A 23,874-nucleotide genomic window follows, 5' to 3' on the forward strand; every position below is an offset into this window, starting at 1 on the left:
CAGGAAGGCTGTAGAGTCTCCATCCTTGGAGATTTCAAAAGACATCTGGACAAGGTCCTGGGCAGCCTGCTCTACTGGGCCCAGCTTGAGCAGGGGGAGTTGGATGTGATGACCTCCAGAGTTCCTTTTGAACCTCAGTCGTTCTGTGATTCTGTGAAAAATTAGCCATCTTCAGGTATTTTGGTGTCATCTTGCATACCTTTAGAAATATATGCATGTGTACACTCATGTGACTTTAAAAATCTGTTTACCTTAGGTTTTTAGGTTATCTGATTTACATATAAAATGTTAAAATGTGCATAAATTTTGAGTAATGAAATATTACTGATTTTGATTCAAACATATTTTAAAATTCTGAAGAAAAAGATCTGAAGCCAGTCTTTTCAATATAGTTTCTTCCAAGTAGAAGAATTTGGAGTTGAACTACTGGATGTAAACTTCAGCAAAGAAAGACTTGCAAAAAGGCTTAATTGTCTGGAAATTAAAGCATCCTCTTGTCAGCATATAGCCAAAAAGAAATAAAACGTGGATGCAAAATATCCCTCACTACCACAGTACCATAAGAAAGCCTCAGCATGACTATGAGCTAAGCTCAGAGGTTTCTTTCTGGTAATTGTAGCCATAAGTTAAGTAATAATCAAGATAAAAAATCCTTTCTAGCCAAGAATACCCTGAGTTTTTCTAGCTGTGAGCTGCCTCTGTTCTTGAGTAGAAACATTTAACTATCAAAATGAATTAGATGTGTGGCCAGCCCAGAGATATTGTCTGGATAGCTATAAGTTACATCTTACATTTTCTTTTCCTTACTTTGTACATTTTCTTTTCCTCTTCAGCCTCCTCTTGCACATACTCAGCAATTGTAGTATTTACATTTGGAGGAAGTTTTTCCATTTTCAACTGAAGAGTTGCACCCAGCTTATGTTGTGCAATTGCATATTTCTCAATTATAAGTTTGAAACACTAACTCATACATAGGCAAGCTAACCTTTCTCTTGCTAAAACTAAAGCTCACCTTTTTGTTTAACAAAATCAGACTTTCTTATTTTCCTTCTTTCTTATTTGTTTCTTCTCTCATCCTCCTTTAAATTAATCACTTCTTTTCCCAGCATCAGTAAGTTGATATCTGCTGCTTGCACAAGAGAATCAAGTTTGTGACTTTTCCAGACCCTTTCTAGACATCTTGGTTCCTGCAGCTCTGTTAAGTTAACAGAGAAGTGGCTTCAAAAATCTTTACTGGAGTTTGGGAAGTTTCTGTATTTGTACCAGGCCTTGCAGAAAGAGTCATCAGAAAACTTAATGAACTCAGACTGTAAGTCAGAACAGATTCTGGAATTGCCTTTTACCAGGAGTAAGTGAAATCTTAACTTCATCATGCAGTAGGGCATAATGAATGAACAAGTGATTTTACAGTTATTTGTGACAGCAAGAGCCTGAAGTTCCTTCCAGCCTTTTTCAGATCTTCTTTCTGGATGTGTAGTGCTTTGTGAGGTTGCTTATTCTCATCTTCACTTCAACCACTTATCCATTCAAGAAACTAGTAAGTGGCTGGTATATACAGTGGTACCATAGCTTATGGTAGCTCTGAGGCTTGTAAATGGTCTTTTGGTAGTGAACAGTGCTCAGAAAGCCCCTGGTATTTCATTTTATTTGAGTTCCTTAGTGCAAGAGGAAAACTTACTGCTTGCCTTGCTCAGGTCACATGATTTTGTAGGCCTTTTCATAGCTTCAAAGTGATAAACCACTGAGAAGTACCCAGGGCCAACAACCCTCTCAGCAGTCTAGACTCCAGTTTGGTTTGCAGTTCAGCTCTTCCTGGGGGGCTTGGGGAGCTTGATTACCCCCTAAGCTCAGACAGCCTGGGTTAACTTGTCCCCCTCTGTCTGCCATGTCTCAAGAAGGTGTGTGCACTCTCCAGGCTTTTCTAAGCACCTGTAGTTGGAGTCTGAAGGTAATTGGCTTTTGGGCTCAAGAGCATTTATTTAAATTTCTTACTGTGTTTAAATGTCTGTAAAAGATGTGTGTGAGCTTTTTTCTTTTTAAGAGTGATATTATTTATTTTCGTGAGCATTAAGCTAAATCAATATAAAATACCTAGAATTAGGACAGTCTAGGAGCAACTTTCTTCATGGACACCCCACACATAAACGCATGGGGGAAAAGCAGGCACTATGGTGTGGATTTATTAGTATAGGTCAATATTTGTAAAGATTTTGTTTTTAATGAAACTTTCTGTGTTTCTGTGCTTGACTTTGAACAGAAATGAAAGTCATTGTTTAACTCAGTCATCTAATGTGAAGTTTGAGTTGTGTTCTGAGGTACTTACAGTATTTTTGCATAAATAATGGATGTGAAAATACAAATATAAATCACAGTGTAATAGTAACACATTCTGTTTTGCATCACTTAAACTTGAGTTATATATGTGCTCTGGAAACACACATCTCTGAATACCTCCTATTTATGAACAAGACTGTAGGAGAATGTGGTTCCGTTTCCTCCCTCTTACCTTCTATATTAGAGCACTTGTTTTAGAATTAGAGTGTATTTTGCAGCAGGAATTTGCAAATAGCTCCTGCAGAATTTTTTCAGACATGAATGATATTTATATATCTAGCCATAAGATTAAAAAACCTAAAATTAAAGCAACAACAAAATGAAACCAACAAAACAATTATAAAAAAGAAGTCCAAACCAAACAACCTCTACAAAAAAACACCAGCACATGCCACCCAAACAACTACATAAAACTCCACAAGCACAGCTCCCTTGCCCCCCCCCAAAATACAGTCCTTTTTCTTCTGAGTAAATGCTCCTACTGTTTAGCTGTGGAGTCATGGGTAAGTACACAGTCTGCACCAGTTAATGGCCTGTGAATATACCAACACTGCATCTCCTGTCAACAAATTTTATATGGGCTCCAGTCCAGCAGGTGTGCTCAAGGAATGCTCATACTGGTCTGGTCCTTGATATATATAAAGGGACCTCTAGGGTTTTAAGGTCTGAACATGCCTGAGGCACTGGTTTTGGGGATGAGGAAATTTTACTGACAAAAACTGTGTTTGTGTATCTCATGACTGAATTTGCCTTGAGATTTGGTGAGGTTCTGTGCTGGAGTGGAGTAATGCATAACCCCTTTAGAAGTGCATAACCCCTTTAGAAAGGGCTGTCAAGAGAGGAAGGGAAGAGGGGTGCTTTATAAACATTGGTTCTGAGGTCAGCAGGGTAGAAGGTAAGCTGTCATAAATCCAGGTAGTGGTAAGAGGGAGACAAAATTTGGAGGTGTCTACTGTGTGCCTTAAAATCAGGGAAATGAAGTGGAAAAAGAGCATGTAGAGTCATGATGTGCAAAGCAAAGGACTGACTGTAAATAGTGACTAATTTGGGTCCAGATAGTCCTTGACAAGTGCTGATCATGGCACGTGATGAAAACAACTACAAAGACTCTTAAGCTCTAACCTTCTAATTATGAGAACATTATTTTGCAGAGGTATTGAAGGGCTTGTATGAAAGGACTTTAAAAAGATAAGAGTTCATGATAACAGTTTAAAAATCCTGAGGGAAAACCCCCAAGGTTTAAACAAAGCAAATAAAAAAGATTTGGTAAACCTGAAAGTTCTAGGAGTAAATCAGAAACAGAAAGATGACAGAAAGATATTTGATAAACAGAACTAACAAGATTGGAAAGCTATGAAAATGTAATATCCAAAGTATTGATTGGTGCATCTATTGTCATTTTAATGAAAATACAGATATTACACTGTTTCAGTTAGTCACAGCAGTGTTAACCTGAGTATCAAGAGCACAACTAATTTGAGAAAAGCCTACTAGAATGTGTTTGAAAACACATGGAAGATAGAAAATATATAAAGAAGCAAATCTTGTTTTTAAAGAGGAAAATGGAACTCAGGGAAAATGGAACCAATGACCCTCTTCATCTGCCTAAACTGTACTCTAAACTGTAAATGGCCCAAATGTGTGAGTAACAGGAAGTTTCCAAGTATTAATTTAGGAGAAAGATTGCACTCTCAAAATAACAGTCAGTGGCTTACTAGAGGACAACAGAGATGATTATTTTTTTTAGTATGTGGCATGTTTATGAAAATCCCTGATAATAACAAACAGGGAAGGTCTGCAGTTACACTGGAAGACAGGATTAGAATCAAAAAGTTATTAAATCTGAACAGTGTCTGAAACATAAAATGCAATATTGCTGGGACAACTAAAATTTCTACAGAAAATAATAACCCTCTGTACAAACACTATGGGAGGAGTGACAGGTGAGGAAGTGATGTGAAACAGAAAAGCATTTTCAAATACATCATAGTTAAGAGTATATCAGGAATTATACACTGCAAAGGACAGCAACATGGAGATCCATGAACAGGAATACCCTTCTGTGAGAGTAGAGTTGCTCTGCTGGAGTACTGGGCTCCTTGTATCAAGAAGGATGTCTTGAGGAGAAAACAGGAAGGTCACTACTTAGGAAAACAATGAAGGAACTGGGGGTGTTTTTTCTCAAATAAGGGAGACTGAGCAGAGGCAGCAGTTTTGCAGAAGCCATGTTCATAGTTAGAGGAGATAAGGGAAAAACTGTGTTCTCTGTAGGCTCCAGTAAACACAAAGGAACTGGATATGATTACCTTAAATCACACTAAGTGAAATTGAGGAATAAGAATTGTAACCAGACAAGGAGCATACTGTAAAGCTCAGGTATTTCTTAGGGAAGAAGTGGAAATTCTGCCTTGATGAGACTGAACAAAGGAATAGTGCATTGTAATTGATTCCAGCTTCGTTCAAGAGTAGAGGCTAGATTATCTCATAGAATCCTTTCCACATATATTCTCAGTAAAATTCAATAATGAGGTTACTGCCAAGTAGATGTTAAGAATATAAAGTCTATACTCAGCTCCCTTTTTTCACTTGTGACTGGCTTCTTGAGCCAAGTGTATCTTCACTGGGTGGCTGATGAACTAAAATTAGGACCTGATCTTTTGGAATGGGAGTCAATGGGTTCATTGCTGCTTTGGCTTCTGAATTATTCATGTGTTGTATTCTTCCTGATAGTAAGGGCTTGCAGAGCAGGTTCAAAGAAATATTTGCTTACAGATTAATGTGATTTTTTCTGTCATTTGTAACACTTCTGATAATATTCATTTAGACCATACTGAGGCTTTAGTGCTTATTCTGTTCACATTCTTCAAGCCTCTTGTTACCTTGTCAGCAAGTGTTCTGAAGCAGTACAACTGTGATGGTGTTTCCAAATTAGTATCTGATAGTATGGGAGAAGCCTCAGTTACCCTATGCCTAGCTTTAAAACCAGAAAGGAAACCCATCAGTTTTCTCTCCAACCTGCAGCAAAACTGGGAGTGAAACAGCATTGCAGCTGGTTTTGCATTGCTGTCTATGAGTTTAACTAAAGAATAAAGTAAAATAAATATTAATAGTTTCAGAGAGGAGAGACTTCCAGTCACAATATTTAATATCAGGACTATTCTAAATAATAGCTATTTAGATGGTTAGGGGGAAAACTTAATAAAACTTTTCATAAAACACTGGAAGTGTATAGGAGTATGTGTGAGAGAGGAGGAAAAGGAGACATAAATTGAAAATCCTGTTTTAGAAGGGAAAGATTGCCAACAAAGGAAGGTAGACTCATGCTGTTTGGGAGTTGGTATTTTGTATTTCCTGATTGGGAGTGTCTCTTTAATTCACAAAAAAATTTCACAATGTGAGACAGCATTTCTAGGAAACACTTAAGCAACTGTAGGAAAAAACTACTTCTGCAAATGTATAAAATGGATATTAAAAGTGTCCTCTATCCCTCCCAAACAGAAATTCAGCAATGAGCTGGGAGCTCTCTGTGACCTGCCCCAGGTCTCCAGGTGTTGGGGCTGTGATGGAAGCACAGGGGGCTGAAGCAGCCAGTGCTGGTTCAGTCACGGAGCCATCCCAGAGCAGGGACTGAGCTCTGCTGGTGCCTCAGCCAGGGAAGCAAGGCTGCTGCAGCTTCTTGTGCCCTGCCAGACTCACACTGGCTTTGCCAGTACCTGCTGGGGTTCATCCAGCTTATCCCATGTGCAGGTGTGACAGCAGCAGGGGAGAGACTTTGAAGTTAATAATACATTGTGCCTGTGGAGTTTAGATGCCTCTATCTATAATCAGCACAGAGTGAGGCTTCCATGATTGAATGCATTTGTAAATGCACATATTTCTTACTATGCCCTGCTTATACCCTTCAGCTGCTTCTTTTTTTATCTTTTTTTTTTTTTGATGTTAAAAAAAGATACCAACCAATGGTTTAAGTTCCTAAGAATGTTTTTTTTCTGGAATTAAGGCTTTGAATTTTTGGAGGGTGGTTCCAAAAAGACTGTTCCTGGGTCTTATGACAGGAAACCAGCATGGATAAGTTCAAATAAGTTGAATCTAGGACATGTTTCTAAATACAGCACTCTTGAGTCACTCCTTTGGTTTGAGAGGGGCTTCTCTTTATTAAGGAATGAATGTTTGTCAGTTTAAGTTCTATGGGTGTGTAGTTCTACAGCAGGTTAAGGAGGAACCAAAGGGTACTTATTAATCTTCCATGTTTAAACATCCTTGCAAGTTTAAGAGGAGGAAGCTGGCTAGAAAGTCAGTGTTGAAGTTCATTTGTTAATGTTTGTTATAGGCATTTGCACTGTTGTTTGTTTTTTGAATCATTCTAATATCTATAGAGCATGTTACAATGTGGCATAATCTTTTGAAAGCTAATGGGGTTACCTGAGGTACAGCAGTGAAACTGGGGACATGTGTGTTGTGACAAGCCCTTGCTATTTTAGCCATGTCCATCAATGTCATGAGGAAAGGCCTCTGGTAAAATTAAACTAATTAAAATATGGGGAAAGGGAGAGAATTTTGGCAGTCTTAGTGAATCGATTGCTTCTATGATAAAGACAAATCATTGATCATCCTCATAACCTCTTTTTCCTCATGTTGACACATAATTCTCTGATTTTATGTTTTTCCATTGAGTAATGGTACTGCAAATTAATCCTCCCAAACTTTAAACGTGAAATTTTGCCACTTTTTGTTCACTGTCTTCTCTGTTTTGTGTTACACTGAACTGTTTGTCACGTTGGCTAACATTTCACTGTACTTCCATCTCTTGGGTAGCTCTCTCTAGATAGAAAGTGTAGGGCTGGAATTAAAATATTTTTTTCTGTATTTGTATAGCTCTGTATGGGCAAAGTCTGAGCCCCAGCATTGAGCTCATATTGGCTGTAAGAGTTCAGAGAATGGATGTTCTACTGTAGTTTGACAATCATTTCCCATTAATGTTACAACTTGAGCAGTGTGACCTGTAAGACTTAGGAAAATTCTTTGTAATACCAGAATTTCCTCCTTTACATGTAAGTATATTATTTATGGCAAAATGAAGTGTGATTACTGTCTAAACACTTTCCTATATTGAATACTAATCTGCAGAGAATGAGTGGCAGCCAGGAAAAGCAATGCTGGTGGGAAAAGGCGCTCTATTCTCCCCTTTTTCCTGCATCACAGTGTGAAGGTAAGCACCTCTGCCTGTTAGAACTAACTTGCTGTTGCACCCATTTTAGAATGAAATGCTCCTTGTTATGGATTAGAATTGCTGCAGATGAGTTGGATTTACTGTCTGTATTTAAAAAACCCACACCAGTAAGCTTCCACAAAAAAAAAAAATCTCTAATCCGAGAGAGAACTGGGATGCTTCAGTTGCACTTGTAGTAGACCTCTAGCATGATTTTAAATTGGTTTTAAAAGAAAGTGGTTTTAAAATAATCTTAACATTTACACATATTTACTTAATTCCAAAGCCTGAAATTAAATAAACAGGAAATATCTGGTTATGAAAACACTTTATTACATTTTTTAATGTTTCATCCTGAAAAATACTTCTTAGGTAGATAAGTCTAAAGAAATGTGAAAACATGATGATTACCTTTTATGGGTGTGCATAAATAACATGCCAGTTATTCAGTGAATGTGTGGAATCTCTCTGAGGCTGGGAAGGAGAGGGATTTGCCACTTGCCCACTCCTTTCACACTGACACTCTCGGAATTTTTCTGACCTGCACAGAGAGCAAGTCCAGTCTTAGTTGGCAGGCTGCTCGTGACCAGAAGCAGGTGTGCTTCCAGCACTCCCAGGAATCCGTAGCATCTGACAACTGACTCAAGCCCGGGTTTTCAGTGGACAGGCAAGAATCCCGGCAGCTTTTTTTGCCTGCATACCAATTCACCTTCTCTGTCTCAAAGGCAAGAAGCTGAACAAGACCATTCTGAATTAGTATCCTGAATTGACAGGATCTCTGGTGCTTTCTGTTGGTACATGCTCAGGGTGAGAAAGTTTTGATTTGAGACTTGGTTTCTTAATAATCTGAAAGTAGATTAGCCATTTATTATTTTTAAAGCACACCTTTAAGTGCAACCAACTAAGCTTTGTTCTTGGTTCCAGAACAGCCTTACTTTGGTGTTTAGGACAGTTTGGATGACTTCCAAGAACATCTTAACTTTTACTTCACTCCCAGCTATAGAGCCGTGCCCAGCGCAGGAGCAGATGGGCGCTCAGGGGCTGCCACATTGGCCAAAGCCGTCAGTCTTCCCAAAGCGGGGGATCGGGGTCCCCTGCAAAGCCGCGGGGCCGTGCCCGGCAACGGGGCCGGGGCTGCCCCCTGGCGGCCAGCGCGCGTCATTGCGGCAGCGCTTCCCCGAGCCCAGGCGCTGCTGATGCAGAGCCAGGGACAGCCCCATGTCTGTCAGGGACAACAGAGCCACGGTTTGCTCTGTGCGACTCAGTTTTTAAACAAGACCGGGACTTGATCCTCACAGCTGACGTTATTCTTCCACGAATCTTTTTGTGTATCCAGTTTTCAGTATGGGTACTTTTTATATGTGGGTGTTGATGCATGTGATCCATATGTATCTATCTACATGATAGATGTTGATAATATATATATAAGTTTACTCTGGTAAGTAGAAATCATAGCCATTCACATCAATTGGGGTTCTTGAGTTTCAGTGAGGAGCAGGCTACTGTTTCAGTCTATACAGTATGGATATAGAAATAGGAGTGATGTGGAACAAAATGCAATCTCAGAATTGAAAAATGTGCTGAGCCATTTATCATTAAAAAACAATTCTTGTTCTTTGGTATTTTAGGTGTTTTCATTAACTAAGTAGCTTCTTTTACTATTAGTTATCCAGGTAGGATCTGATGAAGTTTCTGTGAGGTATTATGGTGATTTCTTTATGGGTATCAGACCATAAAATGCCCCACAAGCACAGAGTTTATATGGCAGAGAGTGTGAATCCAAGAATACATCTCTGGATGCTTTCATTTATGGTAAATGTAAATAACAGTGTTCCTCAATTCTGTTTTTTCTTCCTTTGCATCTGAAACACCCCCACAAAAACAAAATAAGAGTGCTATACAAATGCCAAGGGAGAGAATGGTGTAGGAGAACTTGCAGATGTAAAGGAAGTATCCAATGATGATGAACATCTTTTAGATTTTAATATGGTAAGTTTGTCAATGGTTTGGGGGAAGAAGTTTTCTTCTTTTTTTATAAGGGTGGGCTACTGCATCTTTTCTTTCATCACAGTTCTCAGTCTACCCTCAAATGAAATTCCTGCAAAAACCTTCAAAAGCTTCTCTTCTCTTACTTTGTTTTTTAACCTCCTCTGCATCTTGAGCATCCTTCTGAGAGTTCCTCAGGGTGTTGTACTTTGGGGAGTACAACCCTTTGTACAAACAGCTGTACTTCTAGTAGATAAGCAAAACCAGTTTCCTTTGGGAGCACTTGCCGTTTGCTTGTCATGAGTGTTAAACATAAGTCTTCTTTTCCTTCAACTTCTAATTTCAGTAAGTGTAGAGTGAGCTGAAGTGCACTATGAGGGCAGAAAGGATCAGCAAATAAAGGCATAAAGATAGTATATGCTGAATACTGTGCTCATTACAAGCAAAAAAACTCTTTGTTTTTTTTCTCTAGGGAAAAAATTTCATGTATACATGTATTTATTGGTATACCTTTAAACTTCAGTGATGATAGTGCTTAGTTTAACATTGTGACATGCTTGCTATGGCTTTACTCATTCAGATGAAAATATATTTAAAATACGTTTGCTTGAAGTTTAGTCAGATCTGTGCTGCGTTTTCTTACTATTTAATACTTACTATCAAGTTTTGGAGATAACTTTTACAGTAATTTTTCTAACATGAACTGTGATAAAGATACATCCTGAGTTCACTTTTGAGTCTCTTGCTGTGTTGTGCAAATCCTAAAATTAAGGAATAGGAAAAAATAATAAAAGCACCACCTTTGTTCCCTGCTGTTCTGCAGTCCTTTCTACATAATAGACTAAGTCAGGAAAGAGGAGGACTTGCCCTGTAATCGTGGCATCTCTCTTGGACAGCTAAAAATCCATATACCTCCTAGCCCAGAGAAAAGCAAGCATGTTCTTTATTGTTCCCCATCAACACTGTCAGTTTAAATCCTTAGGTTTCTTCTGTTTATGAAGCAAGATGTGCAGATGATATAAATGCTGAAGCAAAACCAAATGGCTTCAGGAAGAAGATCTACTCCAGTGATAGCTCCAGCTCTGAAGACACAGCTTCAGAAGGTGGAAGCGAATGGGCTGATCCATGTGAGGAGGAGCTTTTTTCTCGAACTCAACTGTAAAAACTGCAGAGTAGAGCAGATGATTGAAAAGTAACATGAGATGGAAAACTATCTTTCTTGAGGGTCTGTAGCTCTAAAACAACAACTTGAGTTTCCTCTTCAGTTAATGGATTCAGATGTGTATTTATCTTTCTCTTCTTGCTTATTTTATAGATGAGGACACAGCTGTCCTGTTGAAGATTTTTTTTCCCAAAAAATACTGTTAAATTCTTGGCTATTTGAACTAGACTAGATTGTGTTGTCAAATCAAGAATGGATGTGCATGTGCTTGTCTTAGTAGTACCACTGCTTTTTTGCATCTTAATTGCAGTTATTTTCTTTCGTAACTGTAGCCCTACCACTATTACGATCTTCTTAGCATCGCAGTGTCTACAACTACTTCTGCTATTCAGAGACTTCAGCTTTCTGCACATTAGGCTTTGTTCTTTAAGAACTGGGAGATAAATACTTAACACTGTAATCTATCAGTGCCTTCCTGAATGCAGGAGAAAAGCATGAATGACTTGTCCAGTCTTCATTCAGTAAATCTCATAACTTTGAAGTAGGAACAACAGGGTTGTGCTTTAGAGACTTACAGAAACTGTGTTTTCTATCCTATGATTCCCCCCTCCCACAAACCAACACTGAGGATACCATGGTTTGTATTTTTGCTAACTGGAGAAGCCAAGGATTTTTTTTGTAGGTATGGAGGCAATGTGGGGTTTTTTTTTCCTTTTTTTCTTTTTTTTTTGTCCTTTTTAGCAATTTGCCAATGTGGGGCAGAAGTTCAAAAAGTAACACCAAAAATTATAAACCACTGGGGTGATGTGTGGATTGTTGTGAATTTTGTTAATGAGTAATGAGAATGTTGTCTTGTTGCAGATGAAGGCATTCATGTAACCTGCAAAAGCATCCTGTAACTGAACTTGAGCCTGAATGACTGAAACTCTCTAAAATGCTCAGTGTTCAATGTTTTAAATGCAAAGGGTCAGTGCTTCACTTGAAAGAAATCCTGTGGCTGCTACAGTTAGCTGCTGTTGTGGCTGTAATTTAGTAAATCTCGTAGTTCATTTTGTGTTTCTGAGAGAATGTGTGGGGCAAGTTATGTGTGTGGTGGGTGGGGGTAGGGAAGGTGATGACTTACAACATACATGTGTGATTGCAGTAGTGATTGTTGCTTTATGTGACTTGCTTTTAAATTTTCTTTTGTTAACTTAGAAAGTCAATACATTGTCAAGTTGCATCTGTACAAGACTATCAACTCCTTCTGCTTTTAACACATTATGCAAAATGTATAAGCCAGGAGGAGCAATATTTGCAAAACTAAACATTCTGAGTTTTTAAGAACTCCTAGTTTAAGAAATGACAACAACTAACTAGTCTACACGATCGCAGCATGTCTATAACACCAGGAAGTGCAGAAAGTCCAATACTGACTTGAAAAGCTTCACCATTATTTTTGACAGGCAATAAACCTCCCAAGAAACATAGCTGTTTGAAATGTGAGCTGAACTGCCTTTGAAATATGTTCTGCGCTAGAAATGCTTTCTGAGTAACTGGGTTTTGTTGCCTTTATTCAATTGACAGTGTAAGAATTGAAATACATGGTTGGGAAACCATGCCGGTCTTCGTGCAACGCTTTTGGTGAGATCCTTACTAAAACTGGCTTGGTTGACTTTATCCAAGGACTTTCTTTTGGTCCTCCTCTTAGACTATGTTTTAGGGTTTGTATTCATACAGCAAATCTTTTGACACTTTACAGTTTCTTTTCTTAATTTATTTGCAGACTTTGAATAGATTTTATATATTTTACTTTCTTCTGGAGCTTCCTTGAGAGGTTGTTTAGCACCTGCACTGAAACTAGTTAACTGTAACATGAAAAGAAAAAAGAACTTTACACGCAAATTCTTCAAATCACTACAGTGAAGAACGGCATAGAATTCATTTGAGAACAGGAAGTGACCAAGTGGACATATTTCAAACACAAACTTCAGCTCAGTTAATTCTGGCTAGAGCTTCTTTGTTGGTAAGAAAGGGCTCAAAAGTAACAAAGGTGTTGCTCATAGTTACACTGTGGCATGTAATGATTCCAGCACCTTTGGGGAAAATAAAATCCTATCTTGAGCTAGGGCAATAACAAATTGTCTTTACTCGTTTTCATAGTTTAATGGCTAAAGCTCTAAGGCTTTCAGTGAGAGTTGAAGTGTGGTTTTTAGTTTTTCTATATGGATAGAAACACACACCAACAACAATAACAAGAGCATTAAAGGTTGGCATACGCTGAACCGCACTGTGGGATGAAGCGCATTGCATATCCATAGCATTGAAGTATCAGTTTTCCATTCCTGGGCTGAAATTTGTTTCTACTTTTTGCTTCAAGTGGTTGTATTGTTCTGATTTCACGTACACCAGAGTAACTGATTTTGTTTTCTTGTGGAGTTACTTAACACCGAATAAAAATATAAAAGGACAGTTGGATGGTGTGTGTGTGTCTTCATTTTCTTCGGCTAATGTGTATAATATAGATACAACATGCAGTTAAGCATGAAATAGTCTGGAGAAATAGCATGAGATACCTAATTTGGGAGTGCTTTTCATTGCTGTAATTTTTTAAACTATTTTTAGGATGTAGGAAAATTAAATACATTGCATATGTTCTTTAAAAAAAGAAGACAAAATGACCCTTGTCCACACTTTATTTCTGTAGATATTAATTTATAATGACAAATTCATGTTTAGAAGACATGAGACCTTTTAAAAAAAAACTCAAACCCAAGCAAACCCAGACCCTCTCTCACATAACAGTTACAGAATTTGTATGTAATACAGGATCTAAAGCAGGAGATTTCTATTTCTGCTTTTAACTTGTGTTCAGCCATCAAGTAACCAGTATCTCACTAATTCCATGGCTGTATCTCCTTTCAGAGAAAGGAAAAAAGCCTCAACAGCTCACATTCTACTTGGTGGAGCCTTGTGCATTTTGTTGCTGTAAGTCTGCAGCCACAGTAACCTGGGATTCTGTGTAGAATGAATTGTGCTGAATTAGAAGTTCAGTGAAAACAACATGGAAACACACTGGGAAATAATGGAAGTCCCTCCGTAAGGTCCTTGGGTAAATGCTTTTCTTCAAACTTGGTAGCTGAAACTTTGAAAAGCATATGTTATTTTCAATTATTTCCTAAACACAGCAGAAGTAGTACCTTTTCATTGCATTTATAGAAGATACTTGGTAAAAGAACTACATTTCACCAGACAGGCTTTTCAATTCCTGTATTTGAATTAATATTAAATACACATAATGTAAATAATTAGTTTTCAGTGTAAACAGTGCTTCTGTCATGCAAAAACCAACTCTGTATAGCCCTAGAGCAAGTGCATCTGTCAATGGTAGGACAGGCTGGCTGTAAATGCATGTCACACTGTGCCTTCATGGGAGTGTCTGATGTGAAAATACATGAGAAGGCAGTGAACCTTCTAGAAAGACAGGATTCCTTCACAGTAACTCGTTCTTTCCCTGCCAGGACCAGCATAGTTAAGTATTATCCCCAATGAATTAGTCATTACCTTCCACACACAGCATCTCACATAATTTTCCTTTATTACCTGTGAAACTAATAGCAAAAGGACTCCAGAGGTTTGGGACAAAGGAGTCTTTACTGATACATTTTAGCTTCCTACTGTAAGACTTCTGTTCCATTGTTCAAGTACCTCTCAAAATTTAGTATTACATGCAGTATTACATACAAATGCTTAATGAATTTTATAGTCTGCCTCTGCTCCAATGGGATGATAATGGGATGAACAAGAAAAAACAGCTGACAGAGCTGACAGTGGGCCAACATGCTGCTGAGAAAAAGCCACTGAGTGACAAAACACTGGTGTCCCTGCCCTGCTGCATCCATGTATAACAACTTCACCTTCAAACAGTGAGGACAGAGGCTGAGCTGAGAGGCTGCCACGGATGCTGCCTTCTGCCTGACAGCCTTCTTGTAGGGCAAATGATTCTGGAAGGACAGTGTCTGTTGTTACTGTATTACTGTATTTGCAGCTAATCCAAGAACGAGGGGCTGCAAAAGCAGTACAAAGACTCTGTGTCCCTCTGTTAACAGCAGGAACAGCCATTTAATAGTGCTAGAACTGCTTGTCACATAAAGATTTCAGGATTTGCTGATGCAGGGTTAACTGCAATAATTTTTGCACAAGCCTTATTTTACTCACTGCAAGCAGAGATACAGGAGAAGCAGCAACTCTCCTTGTCTCATAAAACTAAGAACTCTCAAATTCTTGAATTTCTTCTAAAACCATTTTACTTCTAAGCAGTAAAAATACTGTTAAAAAGTTTTTTTTTTTTTTAGATTCATCTCTGCTTTCCTGTTGGTAGCCATGGAAATGCTTAAGCAAAGAACAGTACAGTACAGTAGCAGTACTGAAAGCAAGTACATAAGCACCACCTAAAAAAAGGGATGCCACTTCTACCGCTAGAGATTTTTAGGAACATATTAGACAAATGTGTGAAAAAAAGTCCAACTTGTGTGTTGTTTAGGCCTACTGTCTGAAGAATAATTTGCCTCATTAATCTCTACCTGCTATGATGGGCCAGCCTGATCCCTTACAGATACAGGACAGAAACTGGTGTTGAATTTTTCATTTTTGCAGTTACTTTATTTGTGCAATAAAAAAAATTAAGGACATCCTTTATGTTTCCAATACCCTTTCAGTAGGATTTTGCCTTTTTACTATTTTTCTTACATTTCATAACTTCTAATTTTCTCATTGCTATTTGGCTTCTAATGGTCCTCACTTTGCAATGGAGTTCTAGCCCTCAATCATTTGCCTTTGGAATCTATTTGACAACAAAGTCTTCTTCAGGCAGTCTGAGTTGTCATTCATTCACCATTTTTCCTGTTATTGTATTCAGTACAAAAATATAAAATTCCTCGAATCATTGCAGTTCTATGGAGACATAGTGATTTTGTTACCTGCCCAAACTGAATGTTACTTAGTTTCCTTCATCCCTCCTAGGTCTAGACAACAATTGAGTTTTAGTCCACTGATATTTTTTTTTCTTTGTAGGGAGTTCCAGTAGATGTTGCCATGTTGGCAACTGCTCCAGAATAGATCTGTTTTCCTTTGGAAATGTAATTTAAATAGTGCTTGCTTAAGAGAATAAATCTGTTTTAGAACTCCAGCTTTTCATTATGCAGCTGTGCATAATAACAACCATGTTTCCTTCTCTGGCATGATTTAGTGATGAGTGAAGATCTGTAACAGAGGTGCCATGGAGGCTTTGTGAGTGATTATTTATGGGCATTCAGGATTCTGCAATTCTGAGATATTATGCAAGGAGTAATGGTTTTAGTTGATATAGTTTTACTCCTTCACACCTTATTACTCATGTTGTCTTTCCTAAACAGCTTGTAGACAGCGATAGAAACAATCCTGTCACGCATCGTGTTTCAGTAATATCAGTTCAAACATGCTGGAAAGTCTCACACACTTTCCCCCTGTCTTTCCTGCTCTTCATTTTCTTGCTGTCTCATGGAGGGAAACCATCTCAGTCTGTTCTTACCCAGTGGTAACAGAAGTGATGGTAGCTATAGATCAAGCTTCCTCATCCTTTATCAGGTCTAAGTTCCTCTAGGAAGAGGCAGCCTTTTGGGATAATCAAATAGCATGTTCTCCAGCTGTTCCTGATACTATTAAAATGGCCTGGTGTACAGATAGTCTACCTCTAGTAGGAACGCCCATGCAGATGGTGGCCATGCTGAAAATGGACTGCTATCAAATACAGACAGGCAAAAATAGTTTTGTGTGAACAAAATTAATTTCTGATTAATCTGAAGTAGAAGAGCATAATATTCATTCCTCAAAAGCATCACCATTTGCTTCCAAGGTATTGAATTTTTCACAGAATTATTACCCTTTTCATTGCTATGAGTAGAAACCTGAATATATTCATTGTTCCCTTTTCTTGTGCCATATAACATGAATGGGATGGGTTATTTCACTATGCCTACAGGTAATTCTGTAAAGGAGGAAAAGGAGCAATGTCTTGCTCTCCTTGGGCTCCTGTCTTGCTAACATTTGCTTTTCAGAGAGAGCTTTTCTGTCATGGTCTGATGGATAACAACTGGGAGTGTCCAGCATTGCCACCCTTGGTACCTTTGCACTCAGGCTTGGGTGAGCTAGAACTGCCTTAAATCACAGCGATGGCAAGTGGAGGCAGGAGCTGTTGGTCAGCTAACAATGATGCACAACTGCTGTACATTCACAACATGCTAATCTTTTCTTTAAACTAAAGAAAAAAAAATTGTCCTCTAGCTTATGACAGAGAATTACTGACTTTGAAGAGCTGCATGGTGAATTCAAATGAAGCTCAAGTTTGGCTGGCTCTGAAAGCTGCTGGCATCACACTTGGCTTGTGATGAATTAAAATTCAATCTAGATGTTCTCATCTAGCTCTTAAAAAATAAATTTGAAGTTGTATCAATTGCAAAATTGCTGAAGCTTCAAAACAGAACTGAAAGCCTAAGCAGAGAATGCTTTCTCACATCTACAGGCATTAGAAGCATGACAGAAAATTGCATTTCTGTTTCTTGGCTCTAATGAAACAGAGGAAGGACTGGTATTTGATGTACTTTTATCATATGTTGCATATTTTAAAGAAATCACCAAGACAGAAGAGAGCAAAAACTATTCATGCTTTCTTGCAGAATAACCATAAACCTGGGATATGGAACTCTGCTGGCATTAAAATGAGTCAGCTTTTGAACAGAATGTTTAAAAAAAAAATAATTCTCTAGCACCAGGCTAATAATAGACATGTTGAAGTTTTTTTGCCCACTAGGTGAACATCAATTGCCAGTTTGAGGCTGCTCTATGTAACATTTCGTTTCTACACAACAGCTGCATGCAAGACACTTAAACAAGATTTTATTCCACAATTTTTTTTATAAAATTAAGTGTGCTGCAGGTTTATTGACCCTGAATCAGTGGCAAAAGACTGATATAACCATGCTGATTTTATATGCCACAATTAACTTCTTATCACATTACAACCCACGTGTTTAAACAGGAAGACTTGCTTTCTCTGTGGATTAAAATTTTGCACAGCTGCTGCAAAATAAAGGTGCTAAAGGTCCCCTTTACGCTGAGTTATGCTTTTAGACTTCCTGTACCTGGCAGTACCTGTTCTGTTTCCTTTCAGTAATTAGCACATGCCACACTTCATCACAGCTAGTGGTGTGACATTGTATTTAGTCACAATGTGAGCCCTTCAGCTTTTCCCCAAACAGAGAAGTAATAATACACAACATTTGCAGACAGAAATTTACCTTATCTGGGATGGAGGGGGCACAAACAAACTGCTACTAACTACTAATGCAAAACACCTTTTGGTAACAGCTCATGACTACCAGAAATGCTACTTTCCTTTCATATGAGTTACACAGCATTCATGTGCAATAGAGGGGTGGTTCTTTTATATTGACTAGGCTGCAATTTCTGTGACTTTCCACATGCTCAGCTACTGCTGAAAGATTTTCTGCAGCAGGTGTTTCTAATTGTTTCTTCAGCCTAAATTATATTAAGCTGGGAGCATCATTATTTCCTGTGCAGGTACTCTGCAGAATTAGGGAGTTCCTGTCTGTTTCCATTGTTTTATTTACCCTGGGAACCAAACAACTGACCTAGGTACACATCATGATAACAATACTCTCTTCTGGCTGCTCCAACAGAAGAATTGATTGATAATCTCCAACACAGAAGAGAAAAAATTAATACGGAAAAAGGAGTTAGTGTGAGTATATGCTCCAAAAATCTTATGCATATAAACGAGTTTATAGTGCCTCAAAATTGGTTTGCTTTTATTTACATTTAATATGGAAGCTCTCTTACAGAGACAGTAGTCATATTCAAAAGAAGATATAGAAAAATTAGTGCCAATCTTAAATAATTTTATGTTGAAACCGATCTTAGAAATACAGCAGACTAAGAACTGACCCAATCACAGAAACAAACTATCTGCAGAGGCATAATTTTTCATTCATGGTAGATTTTCAGAGCACTTTCATAACAATGTAATTCTTATCTTCGTAGTATGGAATTGGTGTCAACAGGGTCATGGTGGCAAGTACTTCTGTACAGGTCTGCCTCAGCCTCTTACGATTCATTCAAGTGTAACTTGCCCATATCAAAGCCTGAATAATCATGGGTTTGCACCACTTCTTAGCGAACCAACTACCCCAGCACAAGTTCAGATATTTCTGCGTCTGCTGCCCTCACACTTCCAGCTTCAGTGTAGACAGAAGTGTGAGGTGACAAGAGTGCTTAAATCCTCGGTTCAGATGGGGGACAGCTTTATCTTATCACCGTTTTAGAGACATTATCACCGACTCTAGGTGCAAAACATGTGACCTTTGCAGAAAACAAAAGCAGAGCCGAGTTTCACAGATGATAAGGAAACACGACAGCTCTGCTCCTGTCAGGTGCTGACTGCTTGGAAATCAGTGTGGGGGTAGAGCAGGGTGTGCACACACAGCTCCACCATGAGAACAGCAAAAGGGTCCACTTTGAGACGGAAGGTGCAGAGAGTGGAAAGATAAAAATCCAAAAATCGCAATTACCACCCTAGAGCTTCCACTTTTGGTATTACAGAGCATAATACCAAAGTTCCACTGAGCTAGGGACACACCTACACACGATGTCTCCACACGTTCCGCAGCCCACACTTGCAAACCCACTGAATTTTGTTTTCCCCCTAAACGCAGGCGGCAACGCGAGTAAAGCCCACCTGCTCCCCCCGGGGAATGCCAGAGCCGCACGCCAGCCCCGGCAGTAACGCGGGACGGGCTCCAGAGCCTGGCGGCCAAAAAGTGGCTCCCGCCAAGACCAGGGCTCCGTGGAACAAGCGCTCTCAGCCACAGCCCCTTTTCCCTCCGTTCCGGGGACTCCTCCGAACCAGCGCCCAAACCACAGCCCCGCTACCGGGGCGCCTCTGCTTCTGAACCGGGCCAGCACCACCACCCAGCCCGCCACGGCCACTGAGGCGATTCAAAATGGCGCCCGGCGGCGGACGCCCCTCGCCCCCCTCCGCGCAGGCGTTCCCTTTCCCGGCGGGCGGGGCTTCCCTCGGCGCGCCGGGCAGGGGGAGCGGAGGCGGGGCGGGAGGAGTCCGAGCTGCGGGGGTTGGAGCATCGCCGGAGGAGCCCGGCACCTGTCCCGCAGCCAGGTGTGCGCCGCCGGCGCCATGGGAGGCCCCGCGCCACGCCGAGGGGTTGCCCGGCGAGGGGTGGCTGCTCCGCCTCAGCCGCGCTGAACCGTGCGCTGCTCCGCGGGGACCGGAGAGCAGCGACATGGACTGCCCGCCGCAGCCGCCGGCCGCCTCCTAGTCCCGCAGCAGCGGCTGTGGGGCGCGTCGGGCATGGCCCAGCGTGACGAGAGCGACGGAGGGCAGCGCTACCCCGGTGAGGCGTCCGGGCTCCTCGGGGCTGTTCCTGCTCGGGCAGCGGCGCAGCCCTGCCGGTGCTGGGGGTGTTGGTGGTACCTGTTGGTGCGAGAGGCAGAGCCTGGGGCCGGGTGGGGCAGGCCGGAGGGGAGCAGCCTCAGCACCGAGGGGCCGCGCTGGCTGCCCTATACTGACTTGCCTGGCCGTGGCCACGTAAAAAAGTTAAAAGGAGCAGGTGGGCTGAGCCCTCGGAGTGTTCACCGAGTGGGTTGAAGACCGCAGAGAGCAGTGAGCGCTGCTTCCTCAAGGAAGGCTTTCGTTATGGCTCTTTTTTTTTTTTTTTTTCCGTTGTTTCAGTTTCTTTGGGTTGTTTTGTAAGCGAAGGCCGCTAGCTCGGAACCTTCGCAGGGCGAGTTGGGCTCAGCCCGTGAGAAGTAAGCAACTTTCATCTCGCTGCCTCTCTTCTAGTCGAGGTCTCCCAGGCAATTCCCAAAGACCAAACAAAACTACATCTCCCAGTAGCTGAAGTTCTCCTGACGTTGCTGCTAATTTAATGTGGTTCACAGAGTTTTCAGTAATAATGGTGTGGGGAGAGGAAAAGCACTGTAAAGCGCTTCTGGAGCAGAAGCTTTAGCAGAGCACTGTAACTTGTTTGTATTGTCTGCCTGACGAAGCAAAAACAGTGGGAAAGCGGTGAATGGCTTACTTATGATTACTCTCCGAGCACTCCGCTCGGAAGCCAGCTTTGTAATGCCACGCTTCTGAAGGGTCACCAGCTGAGAGTTAGATAATAGTCATGTTAATTAAAACAAAACAGAAAAATCCCTACTAGTTTATTTTCTTTTCGCCGGTAAAGTTTCGGCAGTACTTACATAGGTAGCCTTAATTGTTGTGTCCCATGTTTAGTTAAAAGGCAGACTTTTTCTAGTTTCAGGAATTCTCCACTGTTGGCAATGCTGTGGCTATTAGAACCTCCACACAAATGGAACAAAGAAATCTTTAATAAACAAAACTGAGTTTGATGCTCTTGTGCACCAAGGTCACCCAAAGCTGCCCTTGATAACGGCAATGTGTTTTTTGGTACATGCAACAAAAATAATATTAAAAGCATGACGAATATAAGCCATTAATTAAAAAAAAAAAACTTTTAAGAAGAAAAAAAAGTTCCAACTTTGTAATTGAAGAAATTCCTTGTTCTTAAACATTTGAGAAAAACTGGCAGAAGTAAGTGTTGAAGAGGTAATGTGTGATGTTAACTCTTTGAGAACTCAGCTGTGTATGCAGTCATTCCTCTTCTCATTCGAGCGAGGCAAGAAAGTATAAAGCCTTTTTTTGCAAGTGATTATCTTACCCTTGTTGCTTACCTAAACTGCATCATAACTCCCAGCAAACTTGGAATAACGGGCCTTGAGTTTGCATCTTTCTGGTTTTGTTTTACTCTAATGGTTTGGCATTGCTGTTATCTTTAATTTTTATATCAAAGTGGGTTGAAAAGCCATTTTATTGTAGATCTTAGAAATCATAATCAAATATGACTTGTTCCCTCTGTATGGTTGAGTTGTATGCAAAGCCAAAATGTGTTTTAAAGCCTCTGGTTATTGTCAGAACATGCCTTCTTGCATGCTGTGATCAGAATCTGGGGAATGTGAGGCGGTATAGACGGCCCTACTGAGACAGATGGAAACTCCACCTGTCAGAAAAAATTGTACCTAGGAGAGGGTCTGAAAGCAGAACTAATGTATGTTGATGTTTTCATGAAGGTCTGATGCTTGCGGTTTAGAGCCTTTCTGAGTTTCTCTTTGTTTAGGAATCATTAGTGATTTTGTATTCCCAAGTTTACATGTAAATTTCTTGCTTCCACAGTGTTCCCTGACAAAGAGTTGCCCAGGTTAGCTATCCTTTGTGTCAGTAGTTGTGTCCTGATGTTTGAATCTGGCTACAAAACTGTCTTAATCATTGTGCTCCTTAGCACTTAAGTTGGAGGTGTTAATGAGTAAATAACATCTACCTGCTCTCTCATTGCCACTTGTGACCTTGGCTGTATTTTCCTAACTCCCTTTTCCTTGTTATTTCTTGTGGGATGTTCTCTCTTATGAGATTGTGTTCTCTAGAACACATAGGATGTTAAGACTTTACAAATATTGATTTTTTTTCAATCTAATATATTTAAATAAACAATGGGGATTATAAATCTTGTGCAGACAAAATTACATACAATTTCTCAGTAGTTTATGGTACTCAAATGATAATGTTTCAACATTGTTATGTTAATAAGTGTTTTATGGAAAGAAGTTATCATTGGAGTACATGACAGAATATTTGACGTAAATTGTCAGATTTTGCACTTACCAGTGAGGCAGCTAAAACAGAGTATAAATATCACTCCATCCTTAAAAACAATCCTACAACAACTTAACTCAAAATGAATCAAGGGGTTCTCCTGTGTGTTCTTGAGAGCTGACTGCATCTCAAATTTTCATTTAAAACCCTTGATGAGTACACTTCAAAGCCTCCCACAGTTTTGCTGAACTATGTAAAACCTTTGTAACTTGCTGTTGCATAATTTGCTCCAGCAAGCTGTAGTGTTGTATACTTCTGCATTTCTTGCTTGCCCGTTTAAAGGATCTCTTCCTGTTAAATTTATTGCTTGAAAAAATACCAAGTCAAGTTAAAATTCCACACCGGGTACAGAAGCTATTTTCACTTCTTTTTCTTGTAATTCTTTTGTTTACAGTATTTGGCCTCTTGAGCTGCTTTAGTTACTGCCTCTGCCAAGGTCACTTGAATGCTTACCATTTGTAAGCTTGGTTGAGAAGAGCAGTGCAATTAAGCTAAGGACTGGCTGCTGCTTGGGAAAATCATTGAGCAGAAGTAAAGGCAGTCATGGGAGGAATTCATTATGGGAACATGCTTGTACTGTTTACCCAAACATCATCAAAGCTGCTCCTGACAGATTACAGTTGTGTTTTGTTTCCTGGACTGCACTTTCTAGATGCATCCAAAAGTTTGAATTCTTGTAAGTCAAACCCCTTGGCTACCCTGTTCTGGAGTGTATATGTGTATATGCTTTAGAGTAACAAAAGGGGTTGGGGTGGGCTGTGGGTTTGAAGAGCAATGTGAAGTATACGAAGGAATAAAGGTGAACACAGGAAGAAGAACAAAGTCAGGCTCATGTTAGAAAAACAAGTGAATTCAAGTAAGAAGGTCTGAGAACAGGAGATTACAGTATATACAAGAGTAGTTATGTAATGCTCCGTGTTTCATCTTATTTGTATGCTCAAGCTACCACTGGAGTTGACTCCTGGAGTATAGTTTGTTGCCTGCATTCAAGAATTGCTGTTTAGGGTTGTTTGTTTTTTTGTTGGCCCTTGCAATTTTAATTTAGTGAATAAAGAATTTATAACGTACACAGTTGGTATGCCAGCTATTTCAAAACATACTTTAATTGCAGGGAATGTAAACTTTTCAAACCATGGTAATATGAAAAAAAAAGTTGCTATAGCAACTCTTTTAAGTAAAGACTTCACACATCTTCCCAAGCTTTTTAGTCAAAACAATACACTTGAAACCTCACTTAGGCAGAGGATTAGGCAATTGATGCATTGATTGATTTGGATGGGTAGCATATAGTTAAAAAGTTCTGAAGAAATCTAAAAGATGAGGTATCCAGGGTTGTTGCTCCTTGACTTTTACCTGTACTTAGGAATGGATTGAACTGGAGTTTCATATCTGCTAGCAAATATTGTTTGGGTAGTAAGT

The 23,874-nt window shown here is 39.8% G+C and overlaps 2 protein-coding genes across 8 annotated transcripts in view; both read left to right on the forward strand.

The window, feature by feature from the left end:
• The window catches only part of KIAA0232 (KIAA0232 ortholog), a 64,303-nt gene extending 51,161 nt beyond the window's left edge, over positions 1-13,142 (forward strand). For 3 of the 6 annotated variants that reach the window (XM_050973335.1, XM_050973337.1, XM_050973338.1), the window contains 4 exons: positions 7,462-7,543; positions 9,435-9,532; positions 10,512-10,656; positions 11,553-13,142. In XM_050973335.1, coding sequence (XP_050829292.1) covers positions 7,462-7,543; positions 9,435-9,532; positions 10,512-10,656; positions 11,553-11,590 — 363 coding nt within the window. In that variant the 3' untranslated portion in view covers positions 11,591-13,142. The other 3 variants (XM_050973336.1, XM_018924695.3, XM_030238721.2) reach the window with 3 other exon arrangements.
• A 6,695-nt stretch (positions 13,143-19,837) lies between these two features.
• Positions 19,838-23,874, forward strand: part of TBC1D14 (TBC1 domain family member 14) — a 64,683-nt gene continuing 60,646 nt past the window's right edge. The window contains exon 1 of one of the 2 annotated variants that reach the window (XM_030238992.2): positions 19,838-20,134. In XM_030238992.2, the coding sequence (XP_030094852.2) occupies positions 20,092-20,134 (43 nt within the window). In that variant the 5' untranslated portion in view covers positions 19,838-20,091. Of the gene's footprint in view, positions 20,135-22,983; positions 23,132-23,874 lie in introns of those variants that run through there. The other variant, XM_050973339.1, reaches the window with a different exon arrangement.

This window comes from Serinus canaria, chromosome 4 (genome assembly GCF_022539315.1).
Source record: "Serinus canaria isolate serCan28SL12 chromosome 4, serCan2020, whole genome shotgun sequence".
Lineage (NCBI taxonomy): Eukaryota > Metazoa > Chordata > Aves > Passeriformes > Fringillidae > Serinus > Serinus canaria.